The sequence below is a fragment of the Vigna umbellata genome, chromosome 4, assembly GCF_029865625.1.
Source record: "Vigna umbellata cultivar VRB3 chromosome 4, Vumbellata_1.0, whole genome shotgun sequence".
In the NCBI taxonomy this organism is placed as follows: Eukaryota; Viridiplantae; Streptophyta; class Magnoliopsida; order Fabales; family Fabaceae; genus Vigna; species Vigna umbellata.
The window spans coordinates 19,890,056-19,910,553 of NC_142168.1; the positions used below are offsets into that span (position 1 = coordinate 19,890,056).

Below are 20,498 nucleotides of genomic sequence, written 5' to 3' on the forward strand. Positions count from 1 at the left end.
ACAAGAGTGTACAAGGTGTCCAGTTGGTTTGACGTGCTAGAGTTTGAACTGACGTAATCCCATGCATCCTTCACCATCATTTTCTTCCCCAAAACACTCTCCTTCCACTCTCCATCATCTTCAATCAACTCCCATCATCATCCCTCACATAGGGTTTCCCTTCATTCTCCTTCATCAACTAACAATTTCACACAGAAGCACCATCCTATCCAATTTTCTTCGGTTTAATACGTATTTTGGTCCCTCTTTTCGTAGGGTCTGTTCAAAGTGGTCCTCCTTTTTTTCAAAAGTTCACTAACATCCTACTTTTCGCAAAAACGATGCACGTTAGTCCTTTTTGGTTACGGCGTTAAAAAGACTAACGGCACAGCTGCCCAGCTGGCACAAAACTGATGAGCTGTACATTTTTCGTTGAGGTGGCACTGTGAATTGCTGATATGTGTTAAAATAAATTAATTTAAATTAATTTAAAAGATAGGGTTAAAAAAAATTGACAATTACATTTGGGGTAAAATCTGCATGCGATTTCGGGGCGATTTAGGGTTGAACAATCTCGTTTCCAAGAGTGCAGATTCTGATTTTTGGTGAAATCAACTTCGAGGTTAGTGATCGCATTACTGTTCTTATGTTGTTGTTATAGTAATTGATGGCATTACTGTTGTTACTATGTTGTTGTCTTGAATGGGTGGATTCTGTTTTTGCTTTTTCTTTAATGGGTGGATTCTATTTTTGCTTTTTCTTTAATGGGTGGATTCTATATTTGTTGTGTTTAAAATATGATTATATTTGTGGCATGGTGGGGGGTTTATGGAAAAAGTATTGTCGTTGGGTGTTGGAATTGGTCCATGGTGTGTTAAATTAAGTTAATGAGTGGTCCCCCTTTTCCATTTGCAGTGTAGGGATGTCTAACGATAAGTTTGAGGTAGTGGTCCACCACGGTGGGACCTTGATACAGGAAGTGCCCTTTAAATATATAGGTGGGGAAATATGTTATTGGGACATTGACCCCGATACATGGAGCTATTTTGGAGTAGTAGGTTCACTTAAGGATTTGGGTTACATTGAAGTACATGAGTTATATTACGATATTGACCATGTTTTATATAAGCTATATGACGATAAAGGAGCTTTGAACATGATGAATGTGGGAAAATTGTTGGGGAAAGTCAACTTGTATGTTGTACATAAAGTGAGCGAAGCAGTGGTTGTAGAAAATGAGGATGAAATTCTTTACCTTTGCCAAGGGCCTGCAGACAGTGGTGAGGGTAGTGGTGTTGAGGTTGGTGTACAAGGTCTTGTTGAAGTGCAACAGGAGGTTGAGGAAGGTCCTCTTAACTGTGGTGGTGACTTGGAGAGAGATGATGGAGTGCAGGTTGACACAGAGGAAGTAGGTAGAGTGGAGGAAGAAGTAGAAATGCATAGTGAGGAAGAAGTGGAAGTGCACAGTGAGGAAGAAGTAGAATTGCACAGTCAGAAAGAAGTAGAACTGCATAGGGAGGAGGAAGTGGAAATGCACAGTGAGGAAGAAGTGGAAGTGGACAGTGAGGAAGAAGTGGAAGTGGATACTGAGGAGGATGAAGCACATGTTTCTGTTGAAGAGAACTTGGAGGAGGTAGGTAATTTGGATAATAGTGATTCAGAATACAGGATGGAAGACAGTGATAACGAAGCAGAAGGACATGGTAGGGGGTTGTCAGATGATGAATGGGAGTCAGATATGCTGTTAACTCCAGATAATAGTGCAAGTGAGGAGGATGAAACTGAGGACAGACCAAGTAGAGGTCCCTTTCCTACATTTGGTAAAAAGAAGTCAATGTCATATTACAAATGGGAACTTGGTACTATATTTACCGATAAGGATGAGTTTAAGGAAGCCATTAGAAGTTATGCTATTCATGCTGGGAGGGCTCTTAAGTTTGTAAAAAATGATAACCGTAGGGTAAGGGTCAGATGCATGGGTGGGCAAAAAAAGTGTCCATGGGTAGCTTACTGTGGGTATTTGCCATCACACAAGATTTGGCAGTTAAGGAAGATTGTGGATGTTCATTGTTGCAGCAGGCAACTGAACATAAAATTGATGAATAGTAAGTGGTTGAGTCATGAAATAGATAAGTCTATGCATGACAATCCTAGTATAAAGGTCCAAGACATATGTACCAAAGCATTAAGGAAATGGAACACCAATGTATCAATTTCTAAAGCAAGAAGGGCAAAGTTAATGGCATCAAGTCAACGTGAAGGGGATTTTAAAGAACAATTTCGAAGGATTTATGACTATGCACATGAGGTATTGAGAAGTAACCTTGGGTCAACGGTTAAGGTTAAAGTGAACAGTGATAATGGTCAGTCCATATTCCAGAGATGTTATGTTTGTCTTAAAGCATGTAAGGATAGTTTTATTAGTTGTAGACTCATCATCTGTTTAGATGGGTGTTTTTTGAAAGGTCTTTATAAGGGAGAGCTGCTTACTGCTGTTGGGAGGGATCCAAATGAGCAAATGCTACCCCTTGCATATGCAGTAGTTGAAGTCGAAAATAAAGATAGTTGGTCCTGGTTTTTGCAATTATTGGTTGAAGACCTTGGGGGCAATGAAGTTTGTGAGGCATACACGTGGATGTCTGACCAGCAAAAGGTACATGCAGTACTTTAATTATTTTATTTTGCAAACTTTATTAATCATGTGTGTTTGATTAAATAATTGATGTTGGCAGGGATTGGTGCCAGCTATCCAAGAGTTTTTGCCTAGGGCAGAACAAAGATTCTGCATCAGACACCTTTATGCTAACTTTAGGAAAAGATTTTCTGGTCAGATATTGAAGAATTTGATGTGGAGGGCTGCCACAAGCACATACCCCCAAGGTACATTCTTTCCATTACATGCACATAGATTCTGCATTACTCATGTTTGGTAACTCATTTTCTTCATTCTCGTGCAATAGGTATTGGTCAAGAAGTAGGTTCAGAACTCAAGCAATGTGTGATACTCTGGATAACAACATCAGTGAAGGATTCAACAGTGTTCTTGTGCAGTCCAGGGGAAAACCCATAATAACCATGTTGGAGGAGATTAGACTGTATTTGATGAAAAGATGGGCCACGAACAGAACGAAGGTAGCAGGTATGGATTTCAATGTCTGTCCAAAGATCAAAAAGAGAGTTATGAAGGAATGTAATTTGTCAAGATATTGGATCCCAAGGTAATATTGTTCTTATGCCTTATTTATGTTCATATCCAGTTGTTCTTATGGCTTATTTATGTTCATATCCAATTGTTGATGTGCCTTATTTATGTTCATTTATTCAGCTGGTCTGCAAGAAGGATTTTTGAGGTTAGGCATGTTTCAATCATTGGGAACAAGTTCACAGTGGACCTGGACAATGAAGAATGCAGCTGCAGGAAGTGGATGATCAGTGGCATCCCATGTTGTCATGCAGTTGCATCAATGAACTATTCAAATGTAGATCCAGAAAGTTTTATACCAATTTGTTTCAGGAAATCCACATATGAAGAAGCATATGCGTCCATCATCTATCCTGTGAATGGCCACCTCCTATGGGAAAAAACTAGTTCTCCTGATGTACTGCCACCACCTAAGAGGAACATGCCTGGGAGACCCAAGAAAAAAAGAAGAATGGAGCCATGGGAGCTAACGAAAGATGGGACCCAGATGAGTGTTGGTGGGCAGCGAAAGAGATGTAGTATCTGCCGTGAACTGGGGCACAACAAAAAAATGTGCCCTTTACGTCCAGCCATCATCGAACCAACAGAACCAACACAGGCACAAAGTTCACAACCCATTGCACCTTCACAACCATCAAGTCCCCAATCTCCTCAACCACCACAACCAAGTCAAGATTCCATCCGAGATTTAAGTCAGCCAATACAAAGGCAAAAGTTAAACATTAGAAGAAAAGATCCATAGATTTATATGAAAATTTGGATGTATAAATATGTATGACGTACTCTTATTAACTACTTTAATTGTGTATGTTGAATTCTTATTAAGCACTTTCATTGTCTGTGTTCAATTCTTATCAAACACTTTCATTGTGTATGTTGAATTCTTATTAAGCACTTTAATTAAATATCTTATTATAGTTGTACTGATATTATGTTGTGATATTTGGAAGTAGTGATATTATGTAATTATATATGTTTTTTGCTAGGTATTCTTAATATGTATTATAGTAATATAGTAAGGGACCACCTTGAACAATTTTTAAAGGAAAAAGGGACCATCGTGAACAATTTTAAAAGCAAAGGGGACCACAATTAACATTTTTAAATCAAAGGGGGGACTAAAACGAACTTTATTGCACGAACTCAGATTGTTCACTATATTACAACAACTGATATTACATCAACAAAACATGATGCTAAACACCTGAGCCATTACATGAACAAAACATAAATTGCACATTGCACACCTAAGATCAAGCTAAACACAACCACAATGTCATAATGTTCAACACAATAACAGCAAACACAACTCCAAGTAAGAACTTTATCCTTCTCTGCAACTCTTTGACATTATTTTCCAGATCAAATATCCTGTTGCTTTGTCTCACAATTGTACCATCTCTATCATCAGCATTGTCCTCAGAACACCACTTGAAAAAATTACATGACATCCCACTTGAAATTCCACCCTATTATTCACCAATAACACAAAAATGTTAAAACAAATAAAATCCAAAACACATAAAAGTCACTACGGTATTCAAAACACCTTGTAATGGCGACATCCCCAAAATTTCCTCCCAGCATTCCTTGAAGTTCTAGCAACTTTCATTACAGCAATATTACCACAGTGGCAAATAGGGGTTATCCCAACTCCCCTGGAAACAACACCGTGTGAGGATTGCGAAAATCCTTTGGTTGTTGCCTTCGAACAGGAAGAACAACTTTGTGATGAAGTCATCCCTAACCCTAAACCTGTGCTTTTAAGTTTCAGAACAACAGTACCACGAATGTCCAACAACCCTAACCTTTCCTTTTAGATTTCAAAACAAATGTAGCACGAATCACCAACAACCCTAACTTTGCTTTTTAATTTGGGAAAAACAACCATGAATTCTTTGCTTTCAGGATGAATCAACAATTCACAGTGCCACCTCAACGAAAAATGTACAGCTCATCAATTTTGTGCCAGCTGGGCAGCTGTGCCGTTAGTCTTTTTAACGCCGTAACCAAAAAGGACTAACGTGCATTATTTTTGCGAAAAGTAGGATGTTGGTGAACTTTTGAAAAAAAGGAGGACCACTTTGAACAGACCCTACGAAAAGAGGGACCAAAATACGTATTAAACCATCCATCTCCATTCCATACCACCTCTGTAACAATTCCCACATAGCCTTCTTATTCCTTTTCTTCCCATTATTCCATCTTCATTCATTCAAAAAAATCAGAAAAGAAAACACAAAACAGAGCCCATTTTCACTTGTCTTCAATCTCCATTCATTTTCACTTGACTGGAGTGTGTCAAGTTCATCCACCTTTTAAAAAAAGGTTCAATCACGTCCAAACTTGGTTTAAAAGTATCAATTTCGTCCAAACGTGATAAAATTTGCCTCAATCAAGTTCCTTTCGTTAAATAGGCAGAAACGGTGTTAACTTTTTTGCTCTCTCTTCTGTTTTTCTGTACAATGCAGCCTCTTTGTCAGCATAAAATGATTACTTTTCAAATAAATCATTTGCAACCACTTTTCACTTTGTTTCATCCACTTTTTATCAACCTAACTATCACGTTTACATATATACCTTTTTTAAATAAAAAAACAATGTTTTAATAATATAAAAGAAAAAAACAATATATATATATATATATATATATATATATATATATATATATATATATATATATATATATATATATTATTGTGTAAATATATCTAACCAAATTATATATTCTTTTGTTTGGCGCCCAGTTTCAAAAGAATATTAAATTAATAAAAATATTATAATAAAGTTAAATAGAAATAGAATTTGTAAAACTCACTAGTATTTAAATAAGGGTTAAATATGTTTTTAGTCCCTAAACTATTTGTCGTTTCTGGTTTTCGTCCCTCTTTCAAAGTAAGGTACAATTTGGTTCTCATTCTTTTCGAAACGTTTGTTTTAGTCCTCGAAAACTAACACCGTTCAAAAAATTTGGTCCTCATTTAGTCAACAAAATGAGGACTAAAACCAAAGTTTCGAGGACTAAAATGAACGTTTCGAAAAGAATGAGGACCAAATTGTACCTTACTTTGAAAGAGGGACGAAAACCAGAAACGACCAATAGTTTAGGGACTAAAAACATATTTAACCCTTTAAATAATTTTAATAAATAAAAATAAAACATAGACGAAGAGAGAAAAAACGAGAGCTTATTAAGAAAAAGTTAATTTTTTTATGAATTCTCAATTGATAGTTTTCATTTTTTTAATATTTATAGTGAGTTTTTTTTACTATCAACACAAATATTATTATTTATCAATAGTTTGTTTCAATTTTTGAAAAATGTTGACTGAAAAATAAATTCAACAACATTAATTATGAATTTTTACATATTATTTCATGGTAACTTGTTCATAAGTAATAATGAATAATTTCACTGTAAATTGATATGAGCAAATTCATTACGAAATATATTTTTTTCAATGTCTAAAAATGGTTAAAATTATAAAATTAGCATGGAGAAATATTCTGTTATATAAAACACAATAAATTGTTTAGTTCTTTAAAACTATAAATGTAAAATATTATACTCTTTCCTTTTTCACTTGATGGAAATAATTCAAAAGCTAATTAAAAGCGTAGAAGACAACTATAAGTGACTAAAAAAAAATACGTAAATTAAATCTTTAGATAAATAATGATACAACGACAGTAAACAATAAAATAAAAAATAACGGAATAAAATAAATAGTTGTGTTTTAATGATAAAGAGTTAAAGGGGTAAGATAAAAGAGAATATTTCATATGAAATAACTAATTTTCTTTTCTTTTCCTAGTTCAAAAATTACTACAAAAAACATATACTTAAATTTAAGCAGGAGAAATAAAAAGGAGGGATTGTTTTATATAAAAAAAAAATAATTGATACTTTTTAAATACTTTGTGTAAGAGCTCAAGGTGAAAATTAAATGTTAAAAGATGTTATTTTAAAAGGTGTTTAGAAATCACAATAGAAAAAGCTGCAAACTTATTTAAATTTTATTAATTTAATATTCTATTGAACTCAGGTCTTTTAACAAAAAAACATATACTCTGGTTAGATATATTTACACAATAATATATATATATATATATATATATATATATATATATATATATATATATTTTGTCCTTTCATATTATTAAAATAGGGTTAAATATGTTTTTTGTCCCTTAAGTATTACACAATTTTGGTTTTAGTCCCTCGAAACTTTGATGGTTTTTAATCCTCGTATTTTTGAAACTATTAGTATTAGTCCTTAAAAATGGACGACGTTAAGTTTTAGTAGATGTGACAAACGGCGATGCCCAGCTGCGCTCTGCACTCTCTGCCACGTTGCTAGCCAATAAGAATCTGACACTCACGTGGCCATTCTCGTTCTTCCTCCCTCACCTGACGACGGCGAAGATCTAGGTTTTCACTACACTGCTCCCCCGCCTCTATCTCTCTCCAGGAACTCTACTGAGTCCACTACAACTCTCAGATCGTCAGACCCCGTCCCGTTATTGCTCTCGTTCAAAGGTCCCTTTTGACCTTTCTTTCGCCCTTTTCTTCCCTTCTTCCTGTGCATCCCAGTTCACACCTGCGAAGCCCGAATATCGCAAGCGAACCGTAAAGCCCGAATCTCTGACGGCGGCAGCCAATCCCGAACGGCACAAGGCAAGTGCGCGGCAGGTGCCATGTGGAAAGCGCACTGATTTATGGTTTTAGTTATTTAGAATAAGGTTTTATATCGTTGCGAGAATAGAGAAGACGAAGATGCTCTGATGCGCGATGATTGGAAGTGCGATGACGATGCTTCTCGCGCAGTGGTGGGACGAACTCAACGGAGGTCGAGCCATGACAGCGGTGCGACGCACCACCACACGATTTCAGCTTTGGAGCTATCATGGCCAGCGCGGATCGAAGAAAGGGGTGTTGCGATGAAGATGATGATTCAGATTGACGGTGAAGACGCGAGGGACACAACAATTCACGGCGGTGCAGTGTGGCTGAGGAAGTGGAGACAAGGTCGCGATTGTGTTGTAGTGGTGCGATTTACATCAGTGCCAAGGTTTCTTGATTTGGGGATAATGGTTTATGTCTTTGGATGCAGGCTAATGATGTGAGGATGAGACGAGAATGACTAACGGTTGATGATGGTGCATTCGAAGAAGAGATTCGAAGAGGCCTGAGTTGATACCTAGCTTGATGGAGGATGTGGAATCATGGAGGATGGATTCAGATCTACATGGTGTTGTAGAAGCTGACAATAATAGAATAAATCGGAGAGCGGTGAGTTGATGGGAACTAATCCAGATCGTCTACGGTGGGAAAGATGGGAACTTTTTTCACAAGGATTAGTTTAGATTTGGCGTCCAGTTTTATGGTTTTAGTTATTTAGATTTCGATGAGAGTGGTGAGTTGATGCCTACCAAGAGGTTGTCGTGGACGGCGACGATGCTGACGCATTCCTGGCCACGGTGCTGTTGGAGGGCGAGGGGGCAGAGACGAGAAGCTTCTGGTTCGCCGCAGATGACGAAGTTAGATTCAACTTGAAAAATGAAACAATCAACGTGGCACGACAGCTGGTATATGACGTGGCATCGCCGTTTGCCACATCTACTAAAACTTAACGCCGTCCATTTTTAAGGACTAATACTAATAGTTTCAAAAGTACGAGGATTAAAAACCATCAAAGTTTCAAGTAGGGACTAAAACCAAAATCGTGTGATACTTAAGGGACGAAAAACATATTTAACCCATTAAAATATTATTTTTTATTTAAATAAGGGTATGTAAACATGATAGTTAGGTTGATAAAAAGTGGAATGGAACATAGTAAAAAGTAGGTGCAAAGCGCTTTATTTGAAAAGTAATCATTTTATGCTATAAACATTGACAAAGAAGCTGCATTGCACATAAAAATAAAAAAGAAAAAAAAAAGTTAATACTATTTCTGTCTTATTTAACGGAAGGAACTTAATTAAAGCAAATTTTATCACTTTTGAACGAACTTAACACATTACAGCCAAATTAGGGACAAACTAAACAATTAAACCTTAGTTGTATTTATACACATTAACAACCACAAATTCATTTTTTTTATTATTTTAATATATAGATACTGTTCACTATATTTAAGTACAGATAGCACAATTTTGATTTTTGATTAGACAGCTGAAGCTGAAGTCTGACATTCGTTGTAGCATCCTGGCACCAATTTTTTTTTTTGTTTCTTTATTTTATTTTTGAATTATTAAAAAGTAGGAGATGGAAAAAAAAATTAAGAAATGATAAAATGAGGATATTTAGTAATATTTGTTATTGTTGTAATTTTTTAAGATAATAAATTTAAAAAATATACAAGTATATGGTGAAATAATTTAAATTAATTATTATTTTGTTGATGAAAATTAAAAAAGTAGAATTGATAATCAGTGCATTGTAGTTAAAATGGAAGTTCTTATTGTTTATTCTTTTCTTTTTTCTTCGATGGATACTATTAGTCTTTCACTTTGGGTAATATGTTGTATTTCTTTGAGATCTTGAACCAATGTATTGGTATAACTAAATGTAATGATATGACTGAATTCTTTTGATTTACCAACCTAGAGCTAGTCAAGCTTTGTAATTTTTATGTTATTGTTTAATCTTTGTTCTTAATTTATTACACAGTTTTCAAATACTGCTTTTAGTCTTTCTTAAAAGTCAATTTAGTCATCTATACTTCTTTTGTGAGAAAAAGAGCAATGCTCCCTTCATATCACTTATTTTTTCCTGCACTTCCCATTTTACATATTTATCCTTTATTTATTAAATTCAAATAAAAATTAACGATGAGTTAATGATTTCGTAACCATCAACAACTTTCCTAACCACCAATAAGTCTAAACGTTCATTGATTGTATAAATCCTAAATCTCATCTATTGCCCTACATGCATCCTCTTTTCTCTTCTTATTTTTTGACTTTCATTCTTCACTTCTTCACTTGTATTATTAAATTGTTTTCTAAGTTCAAAGTTGTAAGGTTATACACTAGTGGTTATGCCCATGCTGGTGGTGTTGTGGACAATACAGGAGGAAGAAGGTAGTGTTGGTGGTGTTGTGGACAGTGAAGGAGGAAGAAAGAAGCGAGAGTTCACGATGTTAGTATATTATCTGAAGTAAACACCTTAACCGCCGTTAGAGATGCGATTAAGGGTGGCAAAGTTCGAACGCCGGTTGCAAAGCGTCGAAATTCAAATTTCGGTTCACCCTAACTGCACTTTGAACAGTAGGGTATCGCACTTCCAAGTGCAGTTTCACTGTGCATACTTTTTTTGTTTTTAACCCAGGCTGCTTATGATCATTTGATGTTTATTTGCATTGCATTCTGAATCATATCTCCTTTTTGTTGTTCATTTATTGTGATATTATGGCTTATGCTTGCTTATGATTATTTGATGTTTATTTGCACATTGCATTCTTAATCATGTCTATTTTTGTTGTTCGTTTATTGTCATATTATGGCTTATAGTATGTTTGAGTATGTTTGGCATCTAATTTGATTTACATCATGCGAATGCTAGATTCACAATAAGTTGAGAGTAATAAGTTTCAAAAGAAACCCAAGCGTAACTATTCTCTTACCATATTTTTATCTGCTTTATATCCAAGACTCCTTTACTTAATGTCTATTAATTTTGAGTGTTGTCATACCTATTCATATGGCTTTAATCTTTAGATGACATGCTATAGTCATGTTAGATTAGATATTACAAATACATTTTCACAGGATTACTCATCTTGATTATATTTGTTAGTCGTAAATTTGAAGCAATTAAGCAAGAGAGTGTTCAACTATTTTTCTTGAAGTAGTATTAGAAACAAAAATTCATTTACTTGTTAGAATTTTAATATATTAAAGTTATTTTAAACTATATTAATATTAAACTATATGTTAACTCGTATAATTTGATTTTGTTATACGTGTTAGTGAATTATTAGTATTTTATTATTTAGTATTTTATTTATAAAATTTTATGTTATATTGTATTGTATTTATTTTTGATGTATTAGTTAATAATTTAAGTGTTTTTTTACGTAATAGTTAATATTTTGTTATGAAATTTTTTTATTTGTTATTAATTTTTCAATGTTTTATACGTATTAATGATTTGAATGATGTGAAGTTATATTTATTTTAGAATAAGTTTAATTTTTTTATTTAGTATTTAGTTTAGAATATTTTTTGTTATTTTTTATTTATTGTATACATTTTTTTATGTGTTAATTTTTTAAATTTTGATTGAATTTATAAGATGTTTATATTTGGTGATTTTCATTTAAATTTTAAAAGTTTTCCTTAATTTTGTAATTGTTATTTGTTAAATTTTAATATTGTTATGTTTATTATAGGTCCTATTTAATTATATAAGATGGATAACTATTCATTTCTTGATTCTCAAATAAATTTTGATTTTATGTCAGAATATTCTTCTTTTCTAAATGAAGTCAGTGAGGGTGATTACACAGATAAATTTTTCACTGATCAAATCTTCCCATCACGCACCGATTTAATTGAATAGGTTCGAAAGATTGCATTCGACCTTGGATTTGTTGTCGTGATTATAAGATATGACACAACAACTGATGAAGCTGGAAGAAAGACATTCATTGTGTTAGGCTGTGAAAGGAGTGGGAAGTATAGGAAGTATAATCCAGATGTTCAACCTAGTGTATCTGGCACAAGAAAATGTGAGTGTCTATTTAGGTTGAGGGGTAAACCTAAAGGACAAGATTGGGTGTTAAAGGTTATGTGCGGCTATCACAACCATGAATTAGCATATACTTTGGTTGGTCATCCTTTCGCGGGGAGGTTAAATGTTGTTGAACAGCCAATTCTTGTTGACATTACTAAGAGTCAAGTTAAGCCCTCAAATATTTAACTCTTAAAGAACATAATGAAGATAAGGTGACGACGATAAAGCAAATATATAATGCGAGATATACTTACAAACGATCTTTGAGAGGGTCGAGAATTGAAATGCAACAGTTGATGATGTTGTTAGATAGAGACAAATACATCCAGAGAAGTAGATGTTTAAGACACATCCTAATTCGGACTGAAATGCAGCAGTTGACGATTCGAACGTAGTAAGTGACCTGTTTTAGACACATCTCGATTCAGTGCACTTGGTAAATTCATTTGATATTGTCTTCTTAATGGATACGACGTACAAGACGAACAAATATCATATTCCGTTGCTTGAGATGATAGGAGTCACACCCACTGGGTTGTTGCATTTCTTTCAAGTAAATGCCAAAATAATTTTACTTGGGCATTGGAAAGGTTCAAAGAACTATTATTGACATGAGAGGGCGGTCCACGCGTTGTTGTCACTGACAGAGACCTTGTTTTGATAAATGCCACTAGCAATGTCTTTCCTGAGACATATCAGATGCTTTGTACATTCCAAATTATGAAGAATGTGAAAGAAAAATGCAAGATGTTAATGGATAATGTTGAGGCATGGGATGTGTTGATGGAAGTGTGGCAAAATGTGATGGACTATGACGACCCGTCGATGTTTGATGCTTATGTTCATCGTTTTAAGTATGCCTATGCATCATGGCCTCTATTTTTTTATTATGTGAACCGTACTTGGATCATTTTGTACAAGGCATACTTCGTCAAGGCGTAGACAAACAAAGTGATGCATCTAGGGAACACTACAACAAACAGGTAATTGTTATTGTAAATTTGTTTACTTATGTATTTCATATTTGTTGTGATAGTATTAATGTGTTTTGTGGCAAGGTTGAGTTTGCGTACTAGAACCTAAAGAGATTATTGGGGTCTAGTATGAGAGATTTATGCTTGTGTTGGGATGCTATGCATAACGTCATTGTCCTACAACATAATAAGATAAGAGCGTCCTTTGAAAAAAGTCTTAACGTAATGAGTGATGCTTATAAAGGATTAAGATATAGAAGACTTGTTGGACGTGTTTCACAATACGCTCTAGGACTTATTGCCGATGAAGTTGAGCGAGTGAATCAAATAGGTTTGGACAGTGCTCGTTGTGGATGCATTTTGAGGTAATGGTACTAGAATATTTCCTCTTAGTGAAATACATGTTATGTGGACCCATTTAAGCATTTCAAGTAATGTGTCTATTGAATTGCTTCCAGAGTTTAGCTTATATCTTGAAGTTCAACTGGTATAAGAACGATTCAAGAACATTGACATTGGTGAACAAGTCAACATCAAGCAGAAGATGCTAGAAATTGTTTGCCTAGAGATGACATTTATGGTTGCTCCTTCGCATAAAGTGATAACAAAAGGCGCACAAAAGACTAAAGTTGCACGTCATGAGAGGTCTATGAAACGTGACCCATCATATTTTGAGCACGTTGGCAGTTTTCATTCCAGGACAAAGCCTTCATAACGAAAATCACAAGTGAAATCGAAGCCGAAAGAAGTTGCACGAAGGTCAGTACCGATGTTAAATCAATTTCATCCGATCTGTCATCCATACATTGTCGATGTTGTGGATGTTGTTGCCAATGGTGAAAAGGCATGGCCTGTTATACGACATGACCTTTATCAAGAACTAACTTAGATGCGTGATGAATACGCAAAATTAGTAGGAAGCTACGATCAATTGAAAGAACTACGACATTCATTGGTTGTCCACGATCGATCACAGGTATTTGTTATTTACCTCATAAACATTACTTATTTGTTATTTTGTATTTCTTTTCATAAATACTTACCTTCAAGCAATACAGGTTAATGCTAAGAAGTGGATGACCATACCGGACATTGGCTATGCCATTGCAAATAGATACAATGTCATCTTAGTATGTTTGTCCTATGTTTAGAGTTTTACCATATTCCCACTGTGCACTTCACCACCTACTGATATCAGACAACATCAGATCTTATGCATTTGATTTGTTAATGAATGTCATTTCGTACAGGTAAACTTCCATTTCTATTATACCATAACCATTAACCATTATGATTCATTTACTAATATTAAGTTTCCAGGTCCAATTACAAGATGGTTGTCTGTTACCCATGTGGACATCATTTCCTCAAACCATTGTTACCCAAAGGCACAATCATGATCCTCATTTTATACACATAGGATGCAATCATTTATGGAGTTAATGGGAGTTAATAGAACTTATGTAGATCTTGGAGAAGACTAAAATTAAGTTTGTTTTGTAGTAATTTATTTTTTCAATTGTAAATATCTTTTGTACTAATTCATGGTTTTGAATTGATTGTCGTATTAATTGTCCGTTATTTCAATTGTCTCGTTATATCATTTGATTGAACGAAGATGAATCATATTAACGCGTTCAATAAATTATAATTAGTCACATTATGCAAATCATACATAATTATGCATTATTAATACTCAAAGTATAATTAAACGTTACATAAATAAGCATTAAAAAACATATATAACAATCTCCTTTCAAGAAAATGATGCTCTTCCACGAACATGACGAGCACCTCTACTAGTACTAGCCTCATACTCCTCAACGGATCTACGAGCAACCTGAAGTGCCTCAATAGTACGCTGATAAGCTACAGTGCCCTTTGTGACGTCTCGATAGGTTAACATGCTCTGCAACATCCTGATCACACGCCTCATACCACCCTAAAATGAATATAACAAAATAAATAAATTAACTATGTAAACAAAAATTGATATAATAAACAATCAAATTAGTTTCATTACATACCAACAATCCAGATTCAGGCGATCGTCTACGAAGAACTAAGGGCATCAGGATGTCATCTGGTAGGTGTCGCCTCATGCGCGGGGCAAGATTGGGACGGTCATCGTCGTCAGCTGGAGTGATGTACGAGTGGGACACCCGTCTAAACCACATTAGGTATTCATCAACACACGCAGAGGGCTCATCAGCTTCAGTGACACCAGTAATGGCATGCTCAACATACCTCAGCCAATTTAGATCAATCGTAGGAATGTTTGGCATCAGAAGGCTCTCAGGCGAACGTGGTATGATCTGCTGAAAACCGAACTGACGCAACACACGTTCAGGCAAATGTCGGTGAATCATGTCGCATAGTCGGATCCATCCTGAAAACATACATATGTTCATGAATGGACAAGTACGTCTGTGCGAAATGTATGGATGCCAAATGACATCATCGTAAGTGAGCCAATCCAGATATGTCCGCCCCTCCATCAAACTCCAACCTTGCCTTGGAGGTATATATCGTGAAGCACGTGGATCGAGATCTGTGTACCTATCCGATACTCGCCTCCTTCCCATGTCAGGAAGGTGCTCATATATCCAACTCTAAAAAAACATTACTTAAATTATTTTATACATTCGTAAAATATATTAAAACAATTTTGTAAAACTAAAATGTACCTGTAGAAGAGTGGAATATCCAGCTATCTGCTTGACACCAGTGAAGCTAGCATCTCCTAGCTGCTCATAAGTATATGCCAGTGCAGATGCTCCCCAGGCATATGTCGCACAAGCATTCAAGTCTCGCAACAGAAGGAGGTACGAGACTCGAATAAATGTCCCACTCTTATTCGTAAAAATTGTGCATCCAAGTAGATGCAACAAGTAGGCCCGAGCAGCGCACTCCCAAAGCTCCTGCTCAATGCACTCTTGGTAGACCTCGCGGAGCCAGCTCAGCCTAACTTTTGGACCGCGTGACTGTTTCATCTCGGCTGAAGCTTTGGCACGATCGACACCAAGCAAGTCCATAAGATGAGATCGAGCCTCATCATACTCTAACTCCTCCACGTCACAAAATTGCCCCATGATAGGTAGGTGAAGCAGATTGTGAACGTCATCTAATGTGACACTCATCTCTCCTACACGGAGGTGGAAAGTATTTGTCTCTGGGTGCCACCTCTTCGCAAGGGAAACGATCAATCCATGATCGACATACTCGTACGATAGGTTGACTAAGGAAGCCAAACCCGATATGGAGATATAACGCTCAATAGCCTCATGGTACATTCCAAAATGTCTTAATTTTTTACCATGGGAAATCACTTTGATCTTCCCTCGATCCTACATAAAAACACAAATTTATATAACAAAAATAAATAAACAATTAATGAACAATTAACATTTAGGTTGATGACTAACCCGGCCTTGCCACATGGCAAATGCAACATGCTGGGTATAATGTGTGAGCAAGGAGGTGTCACGTGGACCTCCTAGAAATCCATCATCTTCATCTTCTTCTTCTTCCTCACTATAGTCATCCTCCTGCGGTTCAACATCCTTCTGCTCAACATAGTCGTCCTCACCATATCTCTGCTGTATAATTTCGTTATGCTCCTCAGACCCATCCTCATGAATAACATCCACACGTTTTGGTCGTCTCCTTTTATCGTGAGATGAAGATGAAGGCTCACCACGAGAAGATGAAGCATCACCGCGAGAAGATGATCCACCTCTAGTTCTAACCATTTCTATAACCAATTATATTATAACAAATGGTATAAAAAAATAATAATTACATAATAATAAATATTGAAACAAATAATAAATAATCATAAAATAAAAAATTAATAATAAAATAATGAAGAAAAAATTAATAACAACAAAAGTTACTTAATAAATATTACTTAAATAATTACAAATTATAACAAAAACATTAAAAATAAAAAATAAATTAAGAAACCAAATAATAACTCAAAAATAAAAAGTTTAGGCATAATAATTATTATTTAATTAAATAAATAATTTTAAAAAATTACAAATTAAAAAAAAAATTAAAAATCAGCTAAAATAAAATTAAACAACAAAATTTACATAATAAATAATATATAACATAATTTTAAGCATAAAAAATAATAATTTTAAAATAAAATAACAAACAAATAAAAAAAGTGAAAAGATATTCCAAAAACATATTAAATATTATTTAACCATAAAATATAACAAAAAAATCAAATTTATAGAATATATAGATATAAAATATTAACAAAAAACTATATAAAATATTAACCAAAATAAATTAAATATACTAACATAATATTTCATACATATATTTTTAAAAAAGAATTTAATACTATAAATAAATATAAAAAATAAAAAATAAAAAATTTAATACTATAAATAAATATAAAAAATACAAAATAATAAATAATATAAGGAAATACAATTTATAAATTTCAAAAAAATTAAATACAAATTTAATATAATAAAAGAAAATATTAAATAATCCTAAAATGCAATCAGCACAGCTCCAGGTGCGACCGGCAGGTCGAAATGCGTTTACCCTCATTCGCATTTTCAAGTGCAGCTGCTTCCAAAACCTGCTTGCAAAAGCGCTGAACACCAAACACAGGTACTTCCATATGCGGTCGCCACACTTCTATGTGCGGCTGGGCCTGCCGCAATTTCAAGTGCGGTTAAGGCCCTAATTTTTTCCCTCACCCAAATCCAGACAGATAAAAAACGAAACAAGCATATCAAACACAGATTCTATAATGACATTTAACATTTTATCACACTCAATGCATCGTATACTCTGTTATATTATACAATGATTTTAAGAAAATCTAAAAAAAAAAAACCAACCTGGACGCCCAAAGCTTGAAGTAACTGTGTGAGGAGAAGAAAATCTACTGAGCACCACACAGCGGTTCTTTTTCTAGGGGAGAACCTCTCTCTGCAAAATTAAAATTAAAGAGTTCTTCTTCGATGGGTGGGGCCGTCCGCTGAAAATAGAGACACAGCGGACGTATTAGCGCTCGTTTTCTTCTCTTCGGTGGGTTTAAGAACTTTATTCACATGTTTTCTTGAAGTGGTATAGAAGAGAATTAAAGATAGTGCAGTGTAAGGCTTTGAGACGATGTCGTTTTAGAATTGATAGGGTGAAAGAAAATGCAAAACTATTAAAAGTTAGAGTGTTTAGCATATTAGGTATTTAATTATTAAGTTATGGCCAATAGTTAAAGCGTGGGTTTGATATTTTAGTCATGCAAGCATTTGTGGTATAACTGTAGTGTGGCTTTGATGTGATATTTTATTGTTTCGATTTTTGGATGATTAGAATAATGATTAAGTAACATATTTTTACATTTAATATAAGAGTAAAATGATTATAAAAAATAAATTTTTATATATTTTTTAAGAAAATAAAAAATAAAAAAATAATGTTAAATGAATAAAACAAATTATATTATCTCAAAGTATAATATTTTTATAGAAAATAACGAAGGTTGTTTTACATGTAGGTGTTATAATAGGTACCATAAATGAACAATTTTATTTATACGGTGGGTTTTTATACAATACTAGACACATGGTTCGTTTTTGGGTATAAACAATATTTTTTTATTAATACCGGTGATGTTTTTACTTTTGTGGGCTAAAGATATATTATATTATACATATGAAAGATTTATTATAATATACGAAAGTGAAATTGTGGTTTTAAGACGGTTTTACAATTCCTGTTTTGAATACTATAATATATTTATAAAGGTTTTAAGGTTTCTTTTTTATATTGCTATTTTGTCTTATTTGATATTATATATGTACAAATGATATTGTAATAATTATTAGAATCCGTATGTGTCATTTTATTTTATTTGTTTGGAAATCTTTGTGGTTATAAGTTTTGTAATATTTTTAGTATAATTATGATGATATGTTAATATATGGTTATTTAAAAATATAAATGAAGGGTAATTCGATGAAAAGTAATGAAGGGTAGTTTTGAGTAATTGTATTGTAAGCAATTTCGTTTTTGAGAAAAGTAACGAGAAGTTGTACATATTTGTCGAGATTATGAAAAAAAAGTAATGAGAAATTGTATAATTCGTTGAGGCTTTCAAGAAAAGTAATGAAAATTGTATCTTTTGTTGAGATTCTCAAAACGAGTAATATGAAATTGTATATTTTATCGTGGTTCTGAAAGTAATAAAAAGTGAGATATTTTCTCAATTATTACCAAAAGAATAATGGGAAATATAATGCTTATATGTGAAAGTTACAACCTAACCTTGATGGTAGGTTGTATTAACGGTTGTGATAACATGTTCTGAATTCTATTGATAATTAGTTTATTTGATGGATTGATTTTAAATCTTGCATTTAACTTTTTATATTAAATAAAAATTTTAAAATTTTACTCAAGTTTTGGTTATGATTTTAGTCATTTGTTAAAATGTTAATGACTTAGATGAGATGAAAATTGGAGTGTTACATTTATAATATTATTTCTACTATTTACATTATATTTGACTCAAATAAAATTTGAAACTAGTTTTATTTTTGTTTTTTTATGTTTTTGAAAATGTTAGTTTCTTTATTATAACAATTATGATTAATTTTTGAAAATCCAATCTAAAAAAGTTAAAAATTAAATTCCCGTGCATCGAATCTGTGTAGTATTCCATACTTAAACTAGAACTATTAGTTAGGATTTTGCATCATCAGTTCATCCATGAAAATATGGTTTAAATTTTCATGGGATAATTTAGTTTTTTTTCAGAAAATAGAAAAAAAAAAGAAAAAGTTCTCCGAACCTACAAAGATGACTGAAAGCAAATGTGAAATAAAGTTATGTGGCAAGAGAACATGCATTATTCATATATCAAAATATAGATTAAAATGAATTTCATATAAGTGGCATCAATCCAAATGTGGTAGTTGAAAATATAACCTGTTCCACTTTTTCTTCTAATCAATCAATCTTATACTTTAAATTTAAATTATGAGAGCTTCTTTGTGCACCTACGTCTCTTTATTTTTCTATTATTCCAATTGTGCTCTTATCAGAACCACATAGAATCTTTTAACTGTTTTTATCCATTCAACAGTTAAAAGCAAATATTCATCCTTTACTCTCTGTTGCCTTTCACGTTCTGAAATCCTACACCTTTCTTCTCTTTTCTCGTGCACAGTGCTCCTCCCATCCTTCCCTCCTCCCTCACTTTACTTGGTGTCGTGCACAGACCTCTCCTCGGTGGCCATGGTGGTATTGTGGTGAGTGTTTGCAGTAGTAGTTCTTCTTAGCTTGGGCGTCCGGGTTGGTTGTTCTTTCCTTAAACTTTGTATGATAAAAAGATTGTTTGTGATGATATTCGTTTGAATGTGTTCTTTGTATGAATTGTTTGTATGTAGTATTTGTATGTGCTGTTTGTATGTGCTGTGATACATTTCTGGACTAGATGAGAAAGGTCGATGCCTTAATTACACTGGTTGAGAGCACGTCGGTGTTGGAAGAGGGCTTGTAGAGCTTTCCGCACTTGGAAGTGCGGTTGAGAGCTCCTCACAGTCTGAAATACAGTCTAACTACAAAT

The 20,498-nt window shown here is 33.8% G+C and overlaps 1 protein-coding gene across 1 annotated transcript; it reads left to right on the forward strand.

Annotated features, from left to right (window-relative positions):
- The first annotated feature begins 901 nt into the window (after positions 1–901).
- LOC148199478 (uncharacterized) lies at positions 902–4,001 on the forward strand. The gene is made up of 4 exons (XM_088114691.1): positions 902–2,632; positions 2,712–2,859; positions 2,940–3,197; positions 3,305–4,001. The coding sequence occupies exons 1-3, from the start codon at positions 902–904 to the stop codon at positions 3,047–3,049; spliced, it is 1,989 nt and encodes a 662-aa protein (XP_087970817.1). The 3' UTR covers positions 3,050–3,197; positions 3,305–4,001.
- The last annotated feature ends 16,497 nt before the right edge of the window (positions 4,002–20,498 follow it).